The 25,518-nt window shown below is 41.4% G+C and overlaps 3 protein-coding genes across 3 annotated transcripts in view; all 3 read left to right on the top strand.

Moving 5' to 3' along the window:
- Positions 1–3,717: 3,717 nt before the first annotated feature.
- Positions 3,718–13,386, top strand: LOC117498328. The gene is made up of 7 exons (XM_034150357.1): positions 3,718–3,947; positions 4,033–4,177; positions 4,919–5,032; positions 5,121–5,265; positions 7,437–7,585; positions 8,286–8,419; positions 13,145–13,386. Exons 1-7 carry the CDS (start codon positions 3,842–3,844, stop codon positions 13,285–13,287), a joined length of 936 nt encoding a protein of 311 aa, XP_034006248.1. The 5' UTR covers positions 3,718–3,841; the 3' UTR covers positions 13,288–13,386.
- A 544-nt stretch (positions 13,387–13,930) lies between these two features.
- LOC117497564 lies at positions 13,931–21,267 on the top strand. Its single transcript, XM_034149537.1, has 7 exons — positions 13,931–14,099; positions 15,922–16,066; positions 16,487–16,600; positions 17,366–17,510; positions 18,699–18,847; positions 19,162–19,301; positions 21,080–21,267. Exons 1-7 carry the CDS (start codon positions 13,970–13,972, stop codon positions 21,235–21,237), a joined length of 981 nt encoding a protein of 326 aa, XP_034005428.1. The 5' UTR covers positions 13,931–13,969; the 3' UTR covers positions 21,238–21,267.
- Positions 21,268–23,542: 2,275 nt separating this feature from the next.
- The window catches only part of htr5ab (5-hydroxytryptamine (serotonin) receptor 5A, genome duplicate b), a 31,991-nt gene continuing 30,015 nt past the window's right edge, over positions 23,543–25,518 (top strand). Inside the window, exon 1 of the mRNA XM_034149409.1 lies at positions 23,543–23,610. The gene's annotated coding sequence lies outside the window, so the exon portion shown is untranslated. The remainder of the gene's footprint in view (positions 23,611–25,518) is intronic.

The raw sequence follows: 25,518 nt of genomic DNA, 5'->3' as shown, positions 1-25,518 counted from the left end.
GACATGCTCCTGCAGGCAGTAGTGCTGTGTCTTTGAGGCATCTTTTAGTTCTATATCCACCGCCAACAGTAACCACAGCTACCTTAATGAGATACATCCTCCTGTAATAGCATTATTAATCATTTCACAAACAAGAGGGGCCAGGCAACGGCCGAGCAGACATCAATCTCTCTGCAGCTGATATTTATGAGGCTGCCATTTTGTCTCCTGCATATTAAACATTCAATTTAGAGCCATTTAACTTTTTGTTTGGTGCACCATTTGTAATGCAAGCTGGAGTTTGTGCTCCACATAAAAATAGAAACATGACGGCGTGTGAGTTTCAAAACGACAGCAAGTGTGGAAATGCGTGACAAGAATGGGATTTTAAAATCAGCTGGGACACCGAACAAACAACTAAGGGTAAAAAACAAACCCTGTCGAAACAGCTTTTATGTTCCTTGGTGGAGCTTCTTTTGTACAGGTCTCAAAAAATATATATTTGAAGAATGAACCACATTTTTCTAAAAGATACTCCCTAATGTGGTGTCTAACACTGGTTTCAGACAGAGGGTGAAAAGAGGTGGTGCAGCACAGGCAGTATGAGAAAAATAAAGAGCTTTTTGAACATTAAAGCATGGAGACATGTCCCAGAAGAGACACTACATACTGATATACACCTGAACATCAGCAGGAGAGGACTCTTTAAAGTAGAGACACTACATACTGATATACACCTGAACATCAGCAGGAGAGGACTCTTTAAAGTAGAGACACTACATACTGATATACACCTGAACATCAGCTGGAGAGGACTCTTTAAAGTAGAGACACTACATACTGATATACACCTGAACATCAGCAGAATATGTCCTGATGATGGGATTAATCTGATATAATGTCTAATATATGATTTATTCCAACATCACCTTGCTTGTCCGAAGCTGCCTGTGATCTCCTGCCTTCACACTCCACTTTCAGCACCTATAGGGTGACAGGAAAGTATTGACATTGAGAAATAATTGTACATTTACACACCTCCAGTTATCCTATATGTGTCCAAACCTGATTTCCAGTGATTACAGCACAGCAGTCAATACCACGGTTCTGCACACTGAAGAGATTTATCAATAATGTCTAAATTACAGTTTCAGGACTTCATGTCATTCAGAGGATAATATCCAACATTCACCTTTGTTGTCCTTTGCCAACCTCATTTGTAATCTAGTTGGCACAGAGCGCCACTATTGGTCACGGTTCTAGAGGGATGTGCAAATGTCACCCCCCAAAAAAGCTGAAAGCGTGAAAGTCACTCGGGCTTCGGGGAGATAAAACACTCCGAATGCACACAGCTTGTTAGTCATGCTCCCTAATTACCAAACGCTTCATTCCCAATTGTCCAATCTCGGCTGCACAGAAGCGATGCCAGGGAAGCTGCTGGCATGCATGACTATTTGAACATCTTTTCAATTTATCATCTTTTTTTTCTCCAAACTGTTTTCTGTGTATCCCCGTCAGTTCAAGGTAATTGCTTTTCTTGCTGGCAATAAAATGTCGACAAAATCTCAATATTTACCCGAGTTTGGACATTATCGCTGTGTGAATTTACTGCTGCCAAGCCCTACATGAGTCATAGAGTGAATCATAATGTGCTACCAAAGTGGCAGTGATCCTCTATAATACCCCTCGTGCACATATCTCTCATAGTGTACGTGATCAAAGATGGCGGGCGTGTAATTGGATATGATTTCGGTTATTAGATGACGAACAGCCGACAAATTGGGCCTTGTCCTCTGCCAGCATTACGGGTCACAGCAATCAGTCAGTGGACTTAAAAGAGCCATCCAGACACAATGTGGGATTACCACATCAGAAATAAAGCTGAATATTTTTAAAAGTCAACAGCAGTGTTAAGTGATCTTTTGGTAAATGTAGCCGCGCACACTGAGGAGAGGCTGTTGACTTCATGAGAGCTGTTTCTCCCACATGTGTTATAACTCAATCTGCATCCACACTTCCACATATGACTGCATATTTGAGCGCAAGACTCCATAAAACCCTTTAATCCGAGCTGTGCATTAATTATTGCAGAGCCTTAAGTAGACCACATGGCAGCATCTGGTGTGCCGGGTGAGGAAACCAGCGGGGGGGGGGGGGTTTCCTGGGTCGCGTGCCCCCTTTTGAGAGGTTGAACTTTAGCTGCCGTGTCCACAAACACAGAATAACTGGATCATATGGACAGGGGACACAAGACTGAGTGATTACAGTTGGTTTCAATTGTTTAAAAGCATGAGACTGTGCATCAAAAAGCTCTTTAACTTAAGTAGAAAGTAGTGAAACCAGAGTGTAGAGAAACGTAGTTACAGTATACTTAAATGTTTAATTATCAAGAGGACATGTAGAACTCACTGACAGGTAAATCAAAAATACATTGACCATACTGTCTCATGAGACTCAGGCAGCAGCGCCCCTGTGTGGAGGAAAGCTGCACACACACCTGCAGTTAATGTACATACTGTATAGTGTCACAAAATCAATAAAGTTTTACCTTTACAGTTTCACCTGTGGGCCATAAGTTATAGTTTTGACCATATAGTGCCTTTAAATGCTGGTAATACTATAGCAATGCATTCATATGTAAGAGGAAACATACTTTTTTGTGGCTCAATTTCTTTTTTTGCATAATTTAATTTTTGTGTGTGATTTTTCTTTAAGTAAAATTAGAAATAAAAGAAAAGAAATACAAAAAATAACTGAATTTTATTTCCAGGTAAGCTGAGGTTGTAACTCCTTAAAAAGTATTGATATTAAATACATAAATCAGGGGTGTCAAACTCAAGGCCCGGGGGCCAAATCTGGCCCGTGACTTCATTTTCTGTGGCCCCACAAGAGCTTGCAAAGAATATAATGTGTTTATGATACGGTTACATGCCGATTTACAGAAGCACGTTGCCCATAAACTACATGTCCCACAATGCATCTCAAATTAAAAAAAAATCTCAGAATTTGACTTTTTTTTCTTCAAAATATGCCTTTTTTCTTAGCAGTTGCCTTTTTCTCAGAATTTGCCTTTTTATCAAAATGTTAATTTTTTTCCCCAGAATGTGGCTTTTCTTTTTAAATAATTTTGTGACATTCTCATTGAAAAGACTTGCAATTATTTGCCCTAGACTTCTTCTTTCAGACGTAGTTAATTATGAAGTTATTACCCTATCCGAAAATAATCCAATGCAGAGGCAATAATGTAATATAATACGTTATTTTATATATATATATATGTATTTTTATATAGTCTTAAAGTTACAACCGGTCCTTTGAATGCAACCATAATGTTAATGTGGCCCGAGATGAAATGGAGTTTGACACCCCTGACATAAATGGTACGTAAAATAGATTTGTGACTTGTTCTAACTACTCTCTGAACGACTACACTCAATAAATGCCACTTTTACATTATTATTATTATTATTATTATTATTTACAGAATGACATCCCTATATTTGCTTACTTGTGACAATCCAGGTCATCCTGCTGATTTAAAAACATGTATTTAGTTTGAATTATGTCATGATGCTCTACTTCCCACTGCCCTTTTTACTCTTTACCCTATACATAGCAGGTTGTTTATGACCGGAAGAGATAACAGAATATGAGTGCCGGACAATAAAAAGGGATGACACCATTTATAGCATATCATTTCAAAACATAATGATAAGTGCTTTCAGTCCCTTTTTTCAGACTCCTGGATTTCCTATTGAAGCGGATCGATCTAACTGTGGATTTTCACATATCTAGAAACGAGTGATTTGGTGTAAAAGTGGTTGTAAATACCCTGTGTGGACTTTGACCTGCGACCATCACCATGGTGAACCACAGCTTGGCCCGCGTTGTGCTCATGTTCGTTGGATTTTTCTCCTTTTTAGTCTCAATTACGTTTAACTCTCTATCTGGATTCGGGGCAAAATCAGGTGAGTGATATCAGATACTCCAAATCAGTTGTTTTGTGCACAATATGATGGTTTTAAATACTAAACGGTGCCTATTTCAACATAGGTGTTTTCAAGCAGTCAACAGAGGATGTGACAGTGAAGTATACGACCCCCATAACTCCTGCTCAATGGGCTCTGTTTGTGTGGGACTTGATATATGTTTGGGCGTTTGCCATGTACATATACTTCTTAGTGGGACTCTGCAGAAGGTAGTGCAATCTGTCGTGTTTTCACACATCATCTACAAGAAATTGTAATGTTTAATAGCTACTGTCGCTGCTCGATGTGTACCGGAAATCTGATTTGTTCTGTCAACGATATCATTTTATGGAGTTGTTAAAAAAGTGCCGATATCACGAAAAACAACTTTTTTTTTAACAAAGATTGAAACTACAAAACAACACGGCTTTCAGAAATTTAAAATACATCTAATAACAGGAAAAAACACATCAAAACTAACATAAAAAAAGACAGTAAAGCATAAAAAACATTAAAATGACGGATATAATATCTAATTGAAGTAAAATAAAAATGTCTTATTTTCAAAAATGTGTAAAGGCAACGTTGATTTGAAATCACTTAATCCTGAAATTGCATATTTGGACATTCCTAACCAAAACAAGAGCTCTGTTGTGATTGGTCAACCGCTTAGAGATGTCCCGCCCCTTAGCCTATCAAATACAATGTGTTGGAGCGCTAGCCAATAGGAGCGCAAGTGTTCCATTGTGATGTCAGTATGTTCCAGAAGTAAACAAAGCAGTCCAATGGAGGCGAACACAGGGATTTTAGCGTCTGCAGACCGTTTACATGCACTAAAACCTATAGAACACACTACAGGAGAGGGAAAAGCCCAGACAGTATAACAGTTGCTCTGACTTATGAAAGATTATTTCCCGACAGGCGCATTTTGTTCGTGTGTTTTATCCCATATTACCCTTGCTTCCCCGCAGGACGGCGTATGATTGGCTGTACACCACGCCTGCAGTGCTGCCTTATGGATTTCACGTCTGTCTCATCATCAATAACTGCCTGAACATTACGTGGTTGTTTCTGCTTGACAGAGAGTGAGTGTGTGAGTTCTGGTCGTCTATTTCTGATAAGCATGATGTATTTGTATGCTCTTGTGCAGTTTTAACATCTGCTTGTCTGTAGGTTGTTACTGCCGGTGCTGTTAACCTCCATATTAATTACGCTCAGCTACTACCTGATCCTGTGTTTCTCCTGCTATGGACTGAAGATCTACGGAGCCTGGCTGAACAAATATCACAACACAGACCTCTGGCTCATCAGGATACTGGTAACGATTGTTTTATAGGAACATTCCTGATGTTCGGACTTTGACATTTATTATTTTTGTTGCATCACAGCACGGCTTCAAAGGGAATAACATGTTAAAAAAGGTTGGAAGTGTTTGGTTTATAGACGCTGCAATTAAAACGCTATAAAACATGGTGTTCTTTGGAGTTAGAATGTAGTTAAGGTTAATAAAGGATATGTTTTAGCACCGGATTTCATCAGACTACCATTTAACCTTTGCTATACTTAAACATCCCCCTTGTGTTGCAAAGAGCACAACAACCAAAATCCACCCAAATCTCCTGTGAACCCCACCAATGAACACCTGCTATCACCTTTGTTTAATTGGTTTTAAAATACAAACAAAGCGACAGGTAATTGCAGGACTATGTCTCGTCTTGGTGCTTCCTTTCTGTTTGCCTGGCAACCTCACAATCACAAAAGGACTCTGGGAAATTGCCCAAGAGACATACTTGCATATACAACATTGAGTAAAGTTAGCTTTAGAGGTGCTAGTTAATTTTGCTACCTTAGCTAACATAGCGCTGGCTGTTGCTTCATATATGCAGACATGAGAGTGGTGACAATTCTCTCAACCAACTCTCGGAGTAAAAAAAGATTTCTGAAATGGTCTACTTTCTTTAAAGTGACATGTTATCAGTCAGTTGGTAGCCTTGCATTTGTTAAGTCTCCCTTACTGCTGACTCACTGTGAGGTTACAGAAGCTGCTCCACCACCACCCATATCTAAAGAGTGAATTCTCTCCGACACGTCCAGAGTAAAGCCGTGCACAAGGTGACCGACTGAGATTAGGAGGTTTAGAGGAAGCTGCAGCCAAAACCTCCAGATTGGTTTCCAGCCCTTCCTCTGCTTTGCTCTTCACATTAAAGAACACAGATAAGGTCATGTGACACACCAGCAGCATCCTGGGCAGCACTTAAAGCAGTCAGAGTATCTCGCAAAGTCTTCAGGATTTGGAGGATATTTATATATGGACATGCTTTTTGAGAAGCCATGTTGTGCTTTTTGGGGTTTTCTCTTCAATGTAGTGAGTGCTATAGGTTTATGCATGTCAATGGTCTGCAAAAGGCTAAATCCAAAAGTTCAACGATTGAGAAGAGCGAACAGGAAGTGGTGAAAGTTATTTCTGGGTATTAGGATTTGTTTATGTACCACTGGCTAGCACTCCAACACATTGTACATGAATGACTCTTTAAAGTAGAGACACTACATACTGATATACACCTGAACATCAGCAGGAGAGGACTCTTTAAAGTAGAGACACTAAATACTGATATACACCTGAACATCAGCAGGAGAGGACTCTTTAAAGTAGAGACACTACATACTGATATACACCTGAACATCAGCAGGAGAGGACTCTTTAAAGTAGAGACACTACATACTGATATACACCTGAACATCAGCAGGAGAGGACTCTTTAAAGTAGAGACACTACATACTGATATACACCTGAACATCAGCAGGAGAGAACTCTTTAAAGTAGAGACGCTACATACTGATATACACCTGATCATCAGCAGGAGAGGACTATTTAAAGTAGAGACACTACATACTGATATACACCTGAACATCAGCAGGAGAGGACTCTTTAAAGTAGAGACACTACATACTGATATACACCTGAACATCAGCAGGAGAGGACTCTTTAAAGTAGAGACACTACATACTGATATACACCTGAACATCAGCAGGAGAGGACTCTTTAAAGTAGAGACACTACATACTGATATACACCTGAACATCAGCAGGAGAGGACTCTTTAAAGTAGAGACACTACATACTGATATACACCTGAACATCAGCAGGAGAGGACTCTTTAAAGTAGAGACACTACATACTGATATACACCTGAACATCAGCAGGAGAGGACTCTTTAAAGTAGAGACACTACATACTGATATACACCTGAACATCAGCAGGAGAGGACTCTTTAAAGTAGAGACACTACATACTGATATACACCTGAACATCAGCAGGAGAGGACTCTTTAAAGTAGAGACACTACATACTGATATACACCTGAACATCAGCAGGAGAGGACTCTTTAAAGTAGAGACACTACATACTGATATACACCTGAACATCAGCAGGAGAGGACTCTTTAAAGTAGAGACACTACATACTGATATCATTCTCTCCTTGATTCAGGTACAGAATGGTGTGGCAGTATATGCTACATGGGGGAGTCTCTCCACTCTGCTGAACCTGACGATGTTCCTGCAGCATCAGACAGAAACGTCTAAATGTGAATGTGCGATGGTGGCGCTGCTGCTGCTTCTGATGCAGCTGCTGGTCTGGTGAGTCTGACCCCCTGCTGCTTTCTGTCGTTTAGTTTCTACCTCCTCTGAATCAAATCTCTTGTCTGTGACCAGAGAGGGCAAAAGTACACACATCCTTTACTCAAGTAGAAGTACAGATACTCGTGTTTAAACATACTCTGGTGAAAGTAGAAGTACTGACTAAACTTCTTTACTCAAGTAAAAGTAAAGAGGGCTTTGAAATGTACTTCAGTAAAAAGTACCCATAACTAGCAGCTGTTTTAAAGAGTACCTGACCTCCCTTTATATTAATAGAACAATAATGTCATTGTTAGCTAATGAATGTTTCCATGCTGAACAACGGCAACATGACAACGTTTTCATTGGTCCCTCTTCTTTAGAGAAGACCAGGAAATGATGGATACACGGATCAATAGTCAATAATAATGATCACGCCACCAAACACACATTCAAACTAAAGGAACCAGCCTGTTTGGAAAATGTAAGAAGTAGAAAGTACAGGTATTTGTGTTCAACATGTAAGAAGTAGAAAGTACAGGTATTTGTGTTCAACATGTAAGAAGTAGAAAGTACAGGTATTTGTGTTCAACATGTAAGAAGTCAAAGTCGTCAGAAAAACAAGTAGTGGAGTAAAGTGTATTAAAAAATGTACTTACTGTAAGTATAGTAACAAAGTATTTGTACTCCACTACTTCCCCCCTCTGTCTGTGACTCCCAGGTTCCTGTTAGAGAACTTCTACGTTGACGAGCATGTGCGATATATCGTCACCGTCTACCCCGTGGTGATCCTGTGGCTGACAGGCACTCTGGACAACTCTGCCACTACTAAAAGTGACATTTACATCTTTGAAGGTACTGTTTGACATTTAAAGGTCCCCTATTTTACTGTTTTTCATCAATATATTATAGGTCTCAGATATATACACTTTGAAAAACACTGCTTTAGATGAAAATAAGGAGCCCCTCCCCACGCCCCTCTGAGAGATATTTGGTTAAAAAGAACTCAGTGGGTTGTGTGTAGGTTCGGATCAGGGGGTCACAGGTTCAAACCCCACTGCAGTCAGCATGTCGTTGTGTCCCTGAGACACTTCACCCCAAATTGCTCCTGTGGGGATTGCCCACAGTGTTGAGTATGTAAGTCGCTTTGGATAAAAGCGTCTAACAAGTGAAATGTCATTTAATGTATTACCCCCTAAGTCCCTGTTCTTCTTCCACTCTATCAACCAGTAGCAGGTATTTCTAATTGGTACCCAATATGTACAAAACATTTACAAACTGTTATTTGAAATATGACTAATTCAATATGTTTGATAGTGATATATCAAACCAAATAGCTGTACAGTAAGAGCATCATCCTTCAGACGCCTGGTGTACCACAACGATGTAAAACACATAGTGGGATATAGTGATATTTAATGTTTCAAACACGATTATATTTGAGTGAAATAATGCAAAAATTAATTAAAATCAACTGATCTGTATATAATGTCAGTATTTTTTAAGCGTGTCTAAGTAGAAACAAACACACAAATAATGCACTTATAATAAAGAATTAATATTTGTTGTTAATAAAGACAGAAAAGTGTGCTTACAAAGAGGCTTGTGACCTTTGACTCAGAACAACATCAGGACAAATTAAAACAAATAAAATATGTGCATTGTGTAACTGTAAAGACCTTAAAGCACAACATTTATTCTGCCTATAAAGTCATAAAATGGGACAAATTAATTGCATGTTTAACTATAAAATCAGTTTTCCGTTTGAAGTTTCCTGCCGCTAAGCATGCTGGGAATTGTGTTTGTAGTGTGTGTGACATCACATGTGACATTAATGGAATGACATCCTCACATTTGAGATAGAAGCGATGACATCATCACAGTTGAGAGTAGACGCGATTACATCATCACATCACATGACATCTCAGTTCAGAGTAGAATCTATGACATCATCACATGACATCACAGATGGCTTTCAAGTTGACATTGCGAGAGCTCTGAAGTGCAGGCATTCTTCAGTTCTTCAGTTCAGAGCGGTGAGTGGTACACGTATTCAGTCAGAGCAAACTAACTTCACAGTTTTCTAGACAAAACACGTATTACGTAGACACATTGATTTGTATTCCTACGCACAACACAAGTCCACAGACAGCGCCATGGATAGAACAAAGTCAGACCAGAGCAACAAGGAGACATCCCACAGCCAGAACGATGAGAGTCTCCTGCAGTTTGACCCAGAGACCGTCAAACTGCTCGTGATGAGAGGAGATGAACTCTTTGAGTGTGCGACAGTCTGTGAGGAAAGATACGGCGCTCTGGAGGAAAGATACGGCGCTCTGGAGGAAAGAAACAGCGCTCTGGAGGAGGAGATGGAAGCTAAAGAGGCTCAACACAAGCAGCAGCTGGACGAGAACCTGGTGACCATAAACTTGCTGAAGAGAAGAGAGGAAGAACTCCTTCAGAGCCAGGAGAAGTCCACCAAGGACCTGGCTGAGAAACAACAGAGCTGGGAGAGTGGAAGACAAGGCGTGAAGTATGTAGTGGACAAGACAAACTACCAGGCCGCTAGAAACCACACCTTGGAGACGGAAAATCAAAAGATGGAATGGAAAGTGAAAGGGGTGATGAAGCACAACAGTCAGCAGACCTTTAGAATCCAAACCTTGGAGAAGGAAGTCCAAAAGTTGGTGCTCCAGTTGGAAAAGCAGGGAGAAAAGATCTCTGAAGACCAACAACCGATGGAGGCCAAACTAAAACAGGTGGAGAAGGAGAACGAGGATCTGGCAAAGAAGAACAAAAGCTGGGAGACGGATGTCAAACAGCTGAAAGACCAGATGAGAGAGAAGGAGGAAAAGTTCTCCAAAGACCTCACCGAAGAACACCTGAGCTGCGAAACCAAGGTTCATTTCATCGAGACCAAATTTCAAGAGGAAGAGAAGAAGAAGGGCAACCTGGTTATGAAAAAACTGATCGGGGAGAATGAATTGAAAGTGGTTCAGGCACAATTAGAACAGGCCAAGGAATCCATGAGGAACCTGGCCAAGATCAACAAGAGCTGGGAGTTCAATGTCAAACAGAAGGACATGAAAGTCCAGCAGCTGAAGAACGACTTGGAGGAGCAGGAGAAAAAGTTCTCTGAAGATTTGGCCAAAAAACACCTGAGCTGGGAGACTGGGTTAAAACAGGTGGAGGCTAAATGCAAACAGGTGGAGAAGCAAAATAATCATTTGGCCAAGATCAACAAAAGCTGGGAGACGGATGTCCAACAGCTCAAAGACAAAATGAGAGAGCAGGAGGAAAAGTTCTCAGAAGACCTGGCCGAAAAACACCTGAGCTGGGAGAGTGAGAAACATCAGCTGGAGGACGAGAGGAGAGAGATGGAGACTACATTGAAACAGGTGGAGGAATCCAAGAAGAAGCTGGCTGAGAAGAACCGCAGCTTGGAGTTGGACGTCACACTGAATGTCTGGCGAGTGAAGCAGTTTAAGAAAGACATGGAGGTGCAGCAGGACAAGTTCTCCAAACAACATCAGAGCTGGGAAACCAAGGCCAGTTTGATGGAGACCGAAATAAAAGAGGTCACTCAGGAGAAGGAAGACCTGGCTCAGAAGCTTCAGAGCCAGGCGACTGAATTAAAAGAGATTCAGGTTCAGTTACATCAGGCAGAGGATGAGAACAACCTGAGCTGGGAGACAAAAGTCCAGCAGCTTGAGGAGGAGATGAAGGAGCAGAAGGAGAAGTGCTCCAAAGACCTGAGCCAGAAACACCAGAGCTGGGAGACCACGGTTCATCTGATGGAGACTCAACTGAAGGAGGCGAAGGAGGAGAAGGACGACCTCACTCAGACGCGACTGAGTTGGGAGACCACGGTTCATCTGATGGAGACTCAACTGAAGGAGGCGAAGGACGACCTCGCTCAGACGCGACTGAGCTGGGAGGCCAAAGAGAAGAAGATGGAGGACGAGAAGACACTACTGGAGGACCTGTGTCTTCACATGAAGAATAAGAGCAGAGGATTCTTCGCTCGCAGGGGGGCGACTGAGGAAAGGGACGCCATTTTGCAGAAAATGCTATGCAAGATGCAAGAGAAGGAGATGGGAAAGAAAGCAAAGGGGGAGAAAGAGGAGAAGGAGGAGGCTGGACATCAGTAGCTGTCTTTTCCTCTCCTCTTTCCCTCCTCCATTTCCCCTCACCTCCTTCCTCCTACCTCACCCCCTCCTGCCTTCCCCTTTTCATACTCAGGGTTTTCTCCTGGAGCTCAGGTTTTCCCACAACCTATATAATAGATGTAAAAAAATTCACTATTAAGTCCCTCCCCCATTAACTGTACTCACTTCCTGCTACCTCACCCTCTCTCACCTTCCTCCATCCTTTATTTACTTCCTCCATACTTTCCCCTCACTTCACCCAAACCCTCTCCTCCATTTCCCTCACCTCTTTCTTCCTACATCACCCCCTCTTCCCATTTTCATATTTAGTGTTTTTTAGTTGTATTTAGACTTGTTTTTAAAATTAAAATGTTAATTAAATGTATGATGTGTATGCCTCACTGTGTAAACGTATACAGTATATATTAATTACTGTATGACATGTTGGTTACTAAAGTACCGGTATCTGTTCTATTTGTGATTTAAACAACTTTTAATGTAATAAATACAACAACAGAAGATGTTTGTGCAGATTGTTCTTTTATTTTGGGGTTCAATTACATTGTTGTGTTTTTGTTGTTTTTCAAAAATGTGTTGATTTCATATGAGCTGTTAAAGTGTTCGAAGCTCAGGGTTTACATTTAAAAGTTACTTAAAGGTCCCCTATCATACTGTTTTTCATCAATATATTACAGGTCTCAGATATATACAGAGCCTGTCTCTGATTGGCTGAAACACCAAACAGATCATTGCAGCATTACCCATAATCCCCTCTGTTTCAGCCCTGTTTCCAAAGTGCTGATTCTCTGTCTGTTACTTCAGATGAAAATAAGGAGCCCCTCCCCACGCCCCTCTGAGAGAGATTTGGTTAAAAATAACTCAATGGTGCTCTAGGAGGAGATTCAGGTGATAAGGTGGGGGGGGGGGGGGTACCTTGGTTGCTGATTGGCTAATGGTTACACAAGACAAAACATCGTTATGACATCATAAAGTGGCCAAAATCTGATCAGCTCATTTTCAGACAGGTTTTTATAGAAATGGATCAGGACAAAAAGAGAGAGAATCTTCGTTCCTGAAACTTTCAGAGTCTCTTTCCACAGAGGGGCCAAGAGGTTGCGCAACATTTCCGTCAAACGATATAATTTCCTTTTGGGCGGGCATGCATAACACGGCATATGGGGGGGGGGGGGGGGGGGGCAGGAGCTCCAACAAGCCGTTTAGGACAGAGAGTGAATACACATACTATACAGAGATGCTGTATGAGAAACCAATGTGAGTTTGGAACATTGAACAATCTAAATCTATTCTAGTAGACCTCAACAATGGAATTATGATCAGTAGAAATGGCCATGACATGGGACCTTTAAAACAGCGAGAAGTTAAAACCACACACAATGTCTGATACTTAATCTCCTCTTGCCCCCTCTAACAGCTGTGATCCTGGCTATTTCCTGCATTATGTTGGTGGCTCGCATCACTCTGGTCGTATGGAAGCATTACAAACGGCCGCTGTACAGTGGACCCAGCCAGTCACCTGTGGAAATCGCATTAAAGCAAAGAAAACTCTTTCGCTGAGTACTATCTGAACGATAAATACTGTGATTCATGTGTTAATACTGCAAAAAATGTGTTCATTAAACGCCTTCTGTTAACGATGACTGTACAGCTTTTTTTATACAAATAAATGGACGTAAAAAGGAAGTTTCTCTATATTTATTTTAAGGGTTTTTGAAGGAAATCCGAATTATACTACGCTGGACAAATGCTGGGTTATTAAGATTGTTGGAAAAATAGTTATTTAATCATATTTTATTGCATAAAGATCAATACTGATGTGAATTTTAAAGGAGCCCTATTATGCCATCCCTCTGGGACCTCTGATTTTAGCCCTTGCAGACCATTTACATGCACTAAAACCTTTATAACACACTATGGGAAAGGGATAACCCCAAAAAGCAGAATAGGGCCTCTTTAAGTAACCCTCTCAACCCTGCACACACACACACACACACACACACACACACACACACACACACACACACACACACACACACACACACACACACACACACACACACACACACACACACACACACACACACACGCCGATTACAGGGCAATTATAAGTGTAATCAAACAGATAACCTGCTATAAAATTGGAAAGTACATGCAGCAATCCAAAGTCCACTATATTAGATTAAGGTGATAAATATTGTGCTTCACACTTTGAGTTGTCGTCTCTGAGCGGAGGTTCAAGATGTCTGCCGTCTCTGTGAGGAATATTCAACATGCAGTGACACACACCGGGAGCGTCGCGTTGGCCCTCATCTCTCAGGTGATCTCAGACATCTTCAGTTACCTGGCCAAGGACAGCAGCGTGCCCAATGGTGAGTGACTACTGGGTATTACACTAAGAAATAATATCAGAACAAGGTCATGATCAGAGGTTAGAAATGTAAGAATCAGCGATGGCAGAAGTACACACATGCTTTACTCAAGTAGAAGTACAGATACTCGTGTTTAAACATACTCTGGTGAAAGTAGAAGTACTGATTAAACTTCTTTACTCAAGTCAAAGTAAAGAGGCTTTGAAATGTGCTTCAGTAAAAAGTACCCATAACTAGCAGCTGTTTTAAAGAGTACCTGACCTCCCTTTATATTAATAGAACAATAATGTCATTGTTAGCTAATGAATGTTTCCATGCTGAACAACGGCAACATGACAACGTTTTCATTGGTCCCTCTTCTTGAGAGAAGACCAGGAAATGATGGATACACGGATCGTGTTCAAATCAATAGGCACGCAATGACTCTAAATAATAATGATCACGCCACCAAACACACATTCAAACTAAAGGAACCAGCCTGTTTGGAAAATGTAAGAAGTAGAAAGTACAGGTATTTGAGTTCAACATGTAAGAAGTAGAAAGTACAGGTATTTGTGTTCAACATGTAAGAAGTAGAAAGTACAGGTATTTGTGTTCAACATGTAAGAAGTAGAAAGTACAGGTATTTGGGTTCAACATGTAAGAAGTAGAAAGTACAGGTATTTGTGTTCAACATGTAAGAAGTAGAAAGTACAGGTATTTGTGTTCAACATGTGAGAAGTAGAAAGTACAGGTATTTGTGTTCAACATGTAAGAAGTAGAAAGTACAGGTATTTGTGTTCAACATGTAAGAAGTAGAAAGTACAGGTATTTGGGTTCAACATGTAAGAAGTAGAAAGTACAGGTATTTGTGTTCAACATGTGAGAAGTAGAAAGTACAGGTATTTGGGTTCAACATGTAAGAAGTAGAAAGTACAGGTATTTGAGTTCAACATGTAAGAAGTAGAAAGTACAGGTATTTGGGTTCAAAGTGTAAGAAGTAGAAAGTACAGGTATTTGTGTTCAAAATGTAAGAAGTAGAAAGTACAGGTATTTGTGTTCAAAATGTGAGAAGTAGAAAGTACAGGTATTTGTGTTCAAAATGTAAGAAGTAGAAAGTACAGGTATTTGGGTTCAACATGTAAGAAGTAGAAAGTTGTCAGAAAAACAAGTAGTGTAATAAAGTACAGTAAGGAAGTATTTGTACTCCACTACTTCCTCAGGTAAGAATGTATGCGTTTTTTTAATATAAAACCTGACCTTCTGTTTGGAAATATGTGTCATTGAATGTGTTTTATAAATAAGAGTTGTTGTACGTGTGAAGTCTGCATGCTTCACTCAAATAAAAGCAGTGATGAAAACAGTAATAAAAGCAGAGGTTCAATTAAATTTACAAAATGTACAGATAAAGGTACAAATATTCAGATTTTGCTTTGGTGTTAATAAAAGCAAGTTAAAAAAAGCAAAAGATTAATGAAGCCTTACATTATTCTGTGGATGCATACAGATGTTATTTCAGTTTTAACTTTTCATATAGTCGTGAATTGTTATTGTTGATTAAAAATGCCACGTTTAAGGAGTCTTTAGTCGGCACGTGTACTTTAATTACTGAACTATCTTTGCCGTGAAAGGCATTCGAGGACAAGATCTTGACCTGCCAGACACACACACACACACACACACACACACACACACACACACACACACACACACACACACACACACACACACACACACACACACACACACACACACACACACACACACACACACACACACTGATAGGAGGTTAATTACAGCGGGTGTATATGTGAACTCAGTAGACCTGTGTGTGTCCTCTCAGCTCTGTTTCAGACCTCCTCCAGGAATGTTTCTGAGTCCTTCCCTTTGGAGGTGACGATGGACTGGTGGTCGGAGAGATTCTGGGTTATCGTGGACATTTGGTGCATGGCGTGGCTCGTGTACGCAGTGGTCAGCCTCTTTAAAAGGTATATAGCATTATTCACATGTTGAATTTCTTGGATTAGACTGTGCATCTAAATTGTAGTACCAATGGATGTAAAGGGGAATGTGAGAAAATAACTAATACATGGTTTCCAGGAGCACATACTACAGTTTAAAAAAGCAGACATTTTTGATTTTTGATAAAAGAGGTACATGGTAATCAAGAAAAGATAAGATAACAAACCAAATAAATAAATTTGAGCTGACAGAAAATGCTCCGTTTTAGTTTAATACACACGGAGTTAAGCTCACACACACTATTTTATGAACATATAGGTTCACCTGCAGTAGGCGTGTAGATTTAGTGGGAAACGGTATTTCCATCCCTCTGTCTGTACACTAGAAGATTCACAATAAAGTTGACTTTGACTTTGATTTATACAGTTTTTTTGTTCCATCTGCAGGAATGCCCACGGTCCTGAGTCTTGCAATCCAGAAATCCACCCACCGGCATTTTTCTTTATCTGGACTTTGGTTAACATTGCTAGGATGTGCAGCATGGCTTTCTGGGACAGACAGTAAGTAGTGCAGATGCTCCAAACTACAAAAAGAAGATGTGTGTGTGTGTGTGTGTGTGTGTGTGTGTGTGTGTGTGTGTGTGTGTGTGTGTGTGTGTGTGTGTGTGTGTGTGTCTCTGTCTGTGTCTGTCTGTCTGTCTGTCTGTCTGTGTGTGTCTGTCTGTGTGTGTCTGTGTGTCTGTCTGTGTCTGTGTGTGTGTGTGTGTGAGTGTGTTTGTGTGTGTGTGTGTGTGTGTGTGTCTGTGTCTGTCTGTCTGTCTGTGTGTGTCTGTGTGTCTGTGTGTGTGTGTGTGTGTGTGTGTGTCTCTGTCTGTGTGTGTGTGTGTGTGTCTGTGTGTGTGTGTGTGTGTATGTGTGTGTGTGTGTGTGTGTATGTGTGTGTGTGTGTGTGTGTGTGTCTCTGTCTGTGTCTGTCTGTCTGTCTGTCTGTCTGTGTGTGTCTGTGTGTGTCTGTGTGTCTGTCTGTCTGTCTGTGTGTGTCTGTGTGTGTGTGTGTGTGTGTGTGAGTGTGTGTGTGTGTGTGTGTGTCTGTCTGTCTGTCTGTGTGTGTCTGTGTGTCTGTGTGTGTGTGTGTGTGTGTGTGTGTGTGTCTCTGTCTGTGTGTGTGTCTCTGTCTGTGTGTGTGTCTCTGTCTGTGTGTGTGTCTCTGTCTGTGTGTGTGTGTGTGTGTGTGTGTGTGTGTGTGTGTGTGTGTGTGTGTGTGTGTGTGTGTGTGTGTGTGTGTGTGTGTGCAGAAGTAATGAAAGCTGCTGTTGCTTTCTGCAGTGATATCTGTGGAGCAGTTTTCCTCGAGTGGACTCTACCGATCCTCAGCTTCAACATGCTCTTCATGTCCTGCTCCAACCTCGACGAGCACAAAGAACGACTGGTCAGCAGCAACCAAAATGTGATCTGGTGGACACGATACCTGGTGGGCTGCTCAGAGGACTCTTTAAAGTAGAGACACTACATACTGATATACACCTGAACATCAGCAGGAGAGGACTCTTTAAAGTAGAGACACTACATACTGATATACACCTGAACATCAGCAGGAGAGGACTCTTTAAAGTAGAGACACTACATACTGATATACACCTGAACATCAGCAGGAGAGGACTCTTTAAAGTAGAGACACTACATACTGATATACACCTGAACATCAGCAGGAGAGGACTCTTTAAAGTAGAGATACTACATACTGATATACACCTGAACATCAGCAGGAGAGGACTCTTTAAAGTAGAGATACTACATACTGATATACACCTGAACATCAGCAGGAGAGGACTCTTTAAAGTAAAGACACTACATACTGATATACACCTGAACATCAGCAGGAGAGGACTCTTTAAAGTAGAGACACTACATACTGATATACACCTGAACATCAGCAGGAGAGGACTCTTTAAAGTAGAGACACTACATACTGATATACACCTGAACATCAGCAGGAGAGGACTCTTTAAAGTAGAGACACTACATACTGATATACACCTGAACATCAGTAGGAGAGGACTCTTTAAAGTAGAGACACTACATACTGATATACACCTGAACATCAGCAGGAGAAGACTCTTTAAAGTCGAGACACTACATACTGATATACACCTGAACATCAGCAGGAGAGGACTCTTTAAAGTCGAGACACTACATACTGATATACACCTGAACATCAGCAGGAGAGGACTCTTTAAAGTAGAGACACTACATACTGATATACACCTGAACATCAGCAGGAGAGGACTCTTTAAAGTAGAGACACTACATACTGATATACACCCTGAACATCAGCAGGAGAGGACTCTTTAAAGTAGAGACACTACATACTGATATACACCTGAACATCAGCAGGAGAGGACTCTTTAAAGTAGAGACACTACATACTGATATACACCTGAACATCAGCAGGAGAGGACTCTTTAAAGTAGAGACACTACATACTGATATACACCTGAACATCAGCAGGAGAGGACTCTTTAAAGTAGAGACACTACATACTGATATACACCTGAACATCAGCAGGAGAGGACTCTTTAAAGTAGAGACACTACATACTGATATACACCTCTTTAAACGCTGTTTCTATACATTATCTTGTGCTTTTTCATTGTGGCAGACCCAGAACGGCCTGGCTTTGTTTGTCTGGTGGACTCTCCTGAAAGCTATGCTGGGTTTTGGCATCGTGCTGAAGTATAAAGCCGGTGTTTCGGACCCTCTGGTCAGCACCGTCGTCCTCACCGTACTCTCACTGTTCACGACAACCTGGTGAGGACAACTGGAGATTTAAAGATTCAAGATTCAAGGCTTTTCTTGTCTTTTGTACATAGCTACAGTGGAGAGATGTCAATGACAATCTGAGGTCACAGGCTCCTCCAACAGTGCAACACAATAACACAGATTAAATAGAGCAAGTAAATACAAATGAAGTAATTGGAATATGATATATTAGATACAATAATTCTAAGTTGCAAACAGATGAATGTTATGGATGTTCTTTCAAACGTTCACGTGTTTAGCAGTGATGAATTATCTGATTGGTTTGTGGATAACATTTATGTAAAGGTTGAATTTGTCTTTAGGTTCATCCTGCAGAGCTCCCTGTTGACTAAGTACATGCGCTACACCTTCACCGTCTACCCCATCCTCATCCTGGGTCTGGGTGCGATGTTCACCAGGAGCTACCGCATCCACAACCTCGCCGCTAACACCATCTATTGTGGTGAGATGTCAACACAAACTATTACATTTTTCCCCATTTACAATGCAATTTACAGGTCACCTATTATGCAAAATCCACTTATCATGTCTCTTCTACATCAACATGTGTCCCCTCTTCTTCATGTCTCTTCTACATCAACATGTGTCCCCTCTTCTTCATGTCTCTTCTACATCAACATGTGTCCCCTCTTCTTCATGTCTCTTCTACATCAACATGTGTCCCCTCTTCTTCATGTCTCTTCTCAACATGTGTCCCCTCTTCTTCATGTCTCTTCTCAACATGTGTCCCCTCTTCTTCATGTCTCTTCTACATCAACATGTGTCCCCTCTTCTTCATGTCTCTTCTACATCAACATGTGTCCCCTCTTCTTCATGTCTCTTCTCAACATGTGTCCCCTCTTCTTCATGTCTCTTCTACATCAACATGTGTCCCCTCTTCTTCATGTCTCTTCTACATCAACATGTGTCCCCTCTTCTTCATGTCTCTTCTACATCAACATGTGTCCCCTCTTCTTCATGTCTCTTCTACATCAACATGTGTCCCCTCTTCTTCATGTCTCTTCTACATCAACATGTGTCCCCTCTTCTTCATGTCTCTTCTACATCAACATGTGTCCCCTCTTCTTCATGTCTCTTTTAACATCAACATGTGTCCCCTCTTCTTCATGTCTCTTCTACATCAACATGTGTCCCCTCTTCTTCATGTCTCTTCTACATCAACATGTGTCCCCTCTTCTTCATGTCTCTTCTACATCAACATGTGTCCCCTCTTCTTCATGTCTCTTCTACATCAACATGTGTCCCCTCTTCTTCATGTCTCTTCTCAACATGTGTCCCCTCTTCTTCATGTCTCTTCTCAACATGTGTCCCCTCTTCTTCATGTCTCTTCTACATCAACATGTGTCCCCTCTTCTTCATGTCTCTTCTACATCAACATGTGTCCCCTCTTCTTCATGTCTCTTCTCAACATGTGTCCCCTCTTCTTCATGTCTCTTCTACATCAACATGTGTCCCCTCTTCTTCATGTCTCTTCTACATCAACATGTGTCCCCTCTTCTTCATGTCTCTTCTACATCAACATGTGGTCCCCTCTTCTTCATGTCTCTTCTACATCAACATGTGTCCCCTCTTCTTCATGTCTCTTCTACATCAACATGTGTCCCCTCTTCTTCATGTCTCTTCTACATCAACATGTGTCCCCTCTTCTTCATGTCTCTTTTACATCAACATGTGTCCCCTCTTCTTCATGTCTCTTCTACATCAACATGTGTCCCCTCTTCTTCATGTCTCTTCTACATCAACATGTGTCCCCTCTGTGTAAAGAGACTCTGAAAGTTTCAGGAACAAAGATTCTCTCTCTTTTTGTCCTGATCCATTTCTATAAAAACCTGTCTGAAAATGAGCTGATCAGATTTTGGCCACTTTATGATGTCATAACGATGTTTTGTCTTGTGTAACCATTAGTCAATCAGCACCAAGGTAACCCCCCCCCCCCACCTTATCACATGAATCTCCTCCTAGAGCACCATTGAGTTCTTTGTAACCAAATCTCTCTCAGAGGGGCGTGGGGAGGGGCTCCTTATTTTCATCTAAAGTAACAGACAGAGAATCAGCACTTTGGAAACAGGGCTGAAACAGAGGGGATTATGGGATGCTGCAATGATCTGTTTGGTGTTTCAGCCAATCAGAGACAGGCTCTGTATATATCTGAGACCTGTGATATATTGATGAAGAAGAGGATAATAGGGGACCTTTAACTCACTCCTCTACTATCTTTAGGCTTTCTCATGCTCCTGATGACCATCATGAGTTTGATCCAGCTGATCTCGGCATGTTTGTACACGGATAAGCCGATCAAACCTGCTGCCATGGAGCCCAGCGTGTGGCACACTGACCTCCAGAGGGACGAATTCAAGAAGGATCTGTGCAAAAACTGAATGCATGTGGTGAAATTAAAAAATAAAGAGGCTCTATTATGTTGTTTCTGGGTTATTCCTTTCCTGTAGTGTTTTTTTAAACGTTTTCTTTGCGTGTAAATTGTCTGCAAAAGGCTAAAATCCCAAAGTTCCAGACCATGGTGACATCACAATTCGAACACTTGCGCTCCTATTGGCTAGCGCTCCAACACATTGCGAGTGATAGGCTAAGGGGCGGGACATCTCTAAGCTGTTGACAAATCACAACAGAGCTACACTAACCAATCAGAGCAGACTGGGCTCTGGTTTCAGACAGAGGGTGAAAAGAGGTGCTGCAGCACAGGCAGTATGAGAAAAATAAAGAGCTTTTTCAACATTAAAGCATGGAGACATGGAGAGACACTACATACTGATATACACCTGAACATCAGCAGGAGAGGACTCTTTAAAGTAGAGACACTACATACTGATATACACCTGAACATCAGCAGGAGAGGACTCTTTAAAGTAGAGACACTACATACTGATATACACCTGAACATCAGCAGGAGAGGACTCTTTAAAGTAGAGACACTACATACTGATATACACCTGAACATCAGCAGGAGAGGACTCTTTAAAGTAGAGACACTACATACTGATATACACCTGAACATCAGCAGGAGAGGACTCTTTAAAGTAGAGACACTACATACTGATATACACCTGAACATCAGCAGGAGAGGACTCTTTAAAGTAGAGACACTACATACTGATATACACCTGAACATCAGCAGGAGAGGACTCTTTAAAGTAGAGACACTACATACTGATATACACCTGAACAGAAACAGAATACGGCCCCTTTAACAGTGTGCACTTTACATAAATCACCAAAAGGGGACAGCACAGACTCGCTCAGCTCTGGGAATGTGGTGAGATTATCACCGCTCTGTTTAACCAGAAGATGGCATAGTGGTTACAATAGAATGAGCATATCATTATAAATGTCCTTTCTTAATCCAAAGCAAACAAAAAGAATATCATCCAGTGTTTTAATTTGTTTGCACATGCACAATTTCCTTTCTTACAATCTGGACCGTGGTAATAAAACCTGATGATTTCCCACATTTGATTATATCCCCCTCTCCCTCTGTGACGTTGTGCAGCAGAGATAATCACACAGGCTCAAGTTTTCATAAGTGCCCTTCTTTCTTGTTGCGGCTTAAAGAACTGAATATCAAACATGCCCGACAGCAGCGAGCACGACCTTTGATGAGGATCGCGAGCTGAAGAGAGCTAGATGAAAGCAGCAGAGGATAAAAAAGAGACAATGACTGAATGATGGACTCGCTGACCACAGTCTGTTTCCCCCATGTTCACATTTAGATACAGCTCTTTTTGATTGACAATCATAGAGTAACTAACCACAGAGAAGGCATTGCACTGCAGTTGGTGAGGTTAGTCAAGTAATACAAGCAGTCAGATTATCTTTCCTATTGGCTGTCAATTCATCCACAGTTTTAGGTGTGTTTGTTATAAACAGGCACACAAATAAATGAACACACTTGCTTGTGGATGTGGAGTCCTTGTAGGAAATATTTAAGGGTCAAGTAAGAAACTAGGCTGCACTCTCAAAGTCCTCCTGTTCTTATTTTATTTTTAAAAGCACAAGCCATACTGGGTTATTTCCCAGCAGGCACCATTGTTAATGCACCTTGTTGACATGCCCCTCATACAGTAACCTCTGGGTTTGGGTTTTCTATTTCCAAATGACATTTCAGATTGGGAACATACCGAGGCCGACAGGTGCAAACGCGACCTAAAACATTTCCATCAGGAGAAACACGCTGCAGTTTCAGAAAGGATGCAGATATAAAAACATAAAGGTTCCACATGAAGAAACATCTTCATCAACTTGACATCACATGCAGCTTTTAGAGAACATTCAGCAACTTGAGGAGACATGGCAGCGTTTACTAAAAGCTGCAGAAACCAAACGCTGCAAGAAGCTCAAAACACAACGGAAACCAGGGGACACTAAAGAGTGACGCACACAGCTGGGAGACCAGGGGACACTAAAGAGTGACGCACACAGCTGGGAGACCAGGGGACACTAAAGAGTGACGCACACAGCTGGGAGACCAGGGGACACTAAAAAGTGACGCACACAGCTGGGAGACCAGGGGACACTAAAAAGTGACGCACACAGCTGGGAGACCAGGGGACACTAAAGAGTGACGCACACAGCTGGGAGACCAGGGGACACTAAAGAGTGATGCACACAGCTGGGAGACCAGGGGACACTAAAGAGTGACGCACACAGCTGGGAGACCAGGGGACACTAAAGAGTGATGCACACAAGTCACTTTAAATTCAGTAAAGAAATGTGTATTTGAAGAACTGTGCAGAAATGTAAGTAAAGTTTTGAATCGATCGTCAGATGTTTAGCTCTGAACATGTGGCACTTTTTTAAGTCTTCATCTTTTTTAAAGTAATCTACAGACCACTAGAGAACCGTGCTCTCTCTATAATTAATACTTCCTTAATTACAACGGTAAATGAAAGTCTGTATCTTTTGATTAACATCAACACGCTCCTTGTTGGTTTGCCTGACTCCTGGAAGACTGACGGAAAGCATCAGCACTAATTAGCTCTTGTTTTGGTTTTTTAAACCAATTTAAAGTCGTAATTATTCCTACAGATGTCTCTCTTTGCTGTCCCCACATCTGGACTGAGAGGGTTTTTTCTTAAATATGGAGCAATAGGAGGTAGGGATTCCCAGCTAATTAGTGTAATTACCAAGGGGTTAATTAATTCAATGCATTAACATACTGTATGTTATAATTGTCGTAGCAAGCTGAAATCACTGTGCCTCAGTGGTGTTATTAAGAATTGTATTTTCTTCCAGCTAAGGCTACTACCAGTGGCGGCGCCAGGGTATGGCTGGGGTAGGCTACAGCCATACCAAGAAATGGCTTCGCCCCACCTTAGCCCCACCATGAAAAGTGATGTTAAAGTAAGCAAATTAAATTAAATAATAAGCAAAATGCTAAATGTTGAGAACACGGCTTGCGAAAATATACGGGTCGTGTCCACAGCACTCAAACTGATCCTGCTGTAACAACAAGTGCACGTTACTGATGCAATATGGTTGAGACCATTCGGGTTTATGCTAGAAGAGGGGACCAAGGAATAGTCCAAGTAGTGGGGGAGTTTTATACACTAAAGGTGTGGAAATTCTCTGGTGTTATAATATCAGCGCGGCCGCGGTCAGATCAAAATGCCTCCGAATGCATTTTGAATAGACCTACAGCCAATCAGAGCAACGAAACGTTGGGTCTGCGTCATGCCTTACGTCACGTTCACAGTGATCCCTTTTTATTTACTACAAGACAAATGTACCGTTTTATTTCATACAGTTCCATTTTGATTGAGACAGGGAAATAATCGAAACCTCACGCGTGGCGTTTCACTGTCGATGGGGGCGATGTAGCGTGTACGTAATTACATTGCAAATACTGACTTGAGCCCCACCACTGTATGGGTTAGCCCTACCATAGATTACCCAACAAACATACTCTGGCGCCGCCACTGGCTACTACTAACCTTGTCACATTTATTTAAAACTCGTTAATGACGTATTTGTTTAAGGTTTACTGTACCTACTGTAAAAGAAGTTGTCATATGCGTGCAACCTAACTTTAAAAACGTTGACGAGTCATAAAGCAAGATTTTTTACGATTTGTTTGTATATCATTTGTTAATATTTCACCAGATTAAATTGCTTTTGTTTGCTTACACTAAAGTGGAACATCTAACCGCAGTGTGATTTTGGTGAGATTACGACCATCCTGGCAAAAAGTTACAGATTCGTTAGCTGGCCGATGATTGGTCAACCGCTTAGTGATGTCCCGCCCCCTTTAGCCTATCATGTACAATCTATTAGAGCGCGAGTGTTTCGTAGTGATGTCACTGGGTGTTTCTCAATGTCGAGTAAAGCTGCTCCAGAGCCACTGTTTCAAGCATGCTACGTCATCGAGTGCCGCCGAAGGACTGTTCCAATCTCCAGCATACTTGGAATTCTACCGAGCCCGGCGTACTTCGTCGCGATACATTTCGAGGCTGCAAATGTGTAGACTCCGCGGTCTTAAAATCCCCACAATGCTTTGCGCACGGACCAATTTCCCCAAAGCAAGCGTACTCAACATTGAGAAACACCCACTATGTTCTGTAAGGAGTCCAATGGAGGTGTTTAAAGGAAAGGGAAAACCCCCCAAAAGCACAATAGGGCCTTTTTAATAACGCACATATTTTCAGACT

This window comes from Trematomus bernacchii, unplaced genomic scaffold (assembly GCF_902827165.1).
Source record: "Trematomus bernacchii unplaced genomic scaffold, fTreBer1.1, whole genome shotgun sequence".
Lineage (NCBI taxonomy): Eukaryota > Metazoa > Chordata > Actinopteri > Perciformes > Nototheniidae > Trematomus > Trematomus bernacchii.
The sequence above is the reverse complement of the archived record's forward strand: the minus strand, read 5'-3'. Positions and strand labels throughout refer to the sequence as shown.